This window comes from Echinococcus granulosus, assembly GCF_000524195.1.
Source record: "Echinococcus granulosus chromosome Unknown EG_S00766, whole genome shotgun sequence".
Taxonomy (NCBI): domain Eukaryota; kingdom Metazoa; phylum Platyhelminthes; class Cestoda; order Cyclophyllidea; family Taeniidae; genus Echinococcus; species Echinococcus granulosus.
The window spans coordinates 277-1,251 of NW_020171140.1; the positions used below are offsets into that span (position 1 = coordinate 277).

Genomic DNA, 975 nt, shown 5'->3' on the forward strand with positions numbered 1-975 from the left:
GGTAACATCGGACTCAGGTCCATCATGTGGGATGTAATAATTTGCATACAAAATAGCATCGAATAGTGTGAAATAAGCCAACATTTTCCACAAACTACAATGTGACCAACCAATAGGGTATGCATATTTTTTAAATTTTATTCCTAATTTAAAGCCTGTATGGCATTTGCGAAATCGTACGAAATATTCTCCTCTTACTAGTTTGCTCTTAACTGGTTGAGACTGTGGCTTGAGCATATTTACAACAACTGCCTGTCATACTCCCCCATCAAAACACCTTTTATTGGCCATCAGATAGTGTTTGATCTAATCCCAAGCGTTCCAGACTTAGCCAACCAAGAGAAAATGATGTTATACCTTGCATTTGATAGTATTCACCAGATGTGATGGCTGGATAAAGGGAGTCATAGGTTATTTTGTATTTAAGAGCTAGTAAATTTGACTGCCCTACTGACGTTGAGGACGAATAGATCATCTCTGTAGTTGCAGTACAGGAAATAGTAGGAAGTAGCAAAATAGGACTGAAAAATAAACATTCTATTAAAGGCTCTTTACATCTACAACTTCCAGCCCCCAAATCGTTTCCCTGCAATAAGGACAAATGAAAATGTACAGTCATATTAAGGTTTATTGAAAGGGTGGGTTGACGTTTTAAGGATTTTTAGAAGCCCAATCTAAGGACTTCTTCATAACGCATCTGCAATAAATATTCTCACTTATCAAATTGTTTTAAATACCATCTTCATTAAACCTCAGTCGCAACTGCACTTTAGCAGATGATTTTAATTTTTTGGATTCTTCTCAAGCTAACCTGTAAAAAAGTGAAAATTTGTAGCAACTTCAATTGCCAACCAAACGCCGCATGGAGTAGTTGAGGTTATCTAGCATGCAGGGCTGTGGTATTTCCTAATGCTCATCAATCAATATTGAACTAAATCACAGAATGCTTAAATTTCATGTTACTTTGAAACCACG

General features: G+C 36.5%; 1 protein-coding gene across 1 annotated transcript; it reads right to left on the reverse strand. All coding sequences in view use genetic code 11, as the record gives it.

Annotated features, from left to right (window-relative positions):
* Nucleotides 1–280: 280 nt before the first annotated feature.
* EGR_11294 (hypothetical protein) lies at nt 281–619 on the reverse strand (the record flags this gene model as incomplete). The annotated part of the gene is made up of 1 exon (XM_024500535.1): nt 281–619. One exon carries the CDS (start codon nt 617–619, stop codon nt 281–283), a length of 339 nt encoding a protein of 112 aa, XP_024345051.1.
* Nucleotides 620–975: the final 356 nt, after the last annotated feature.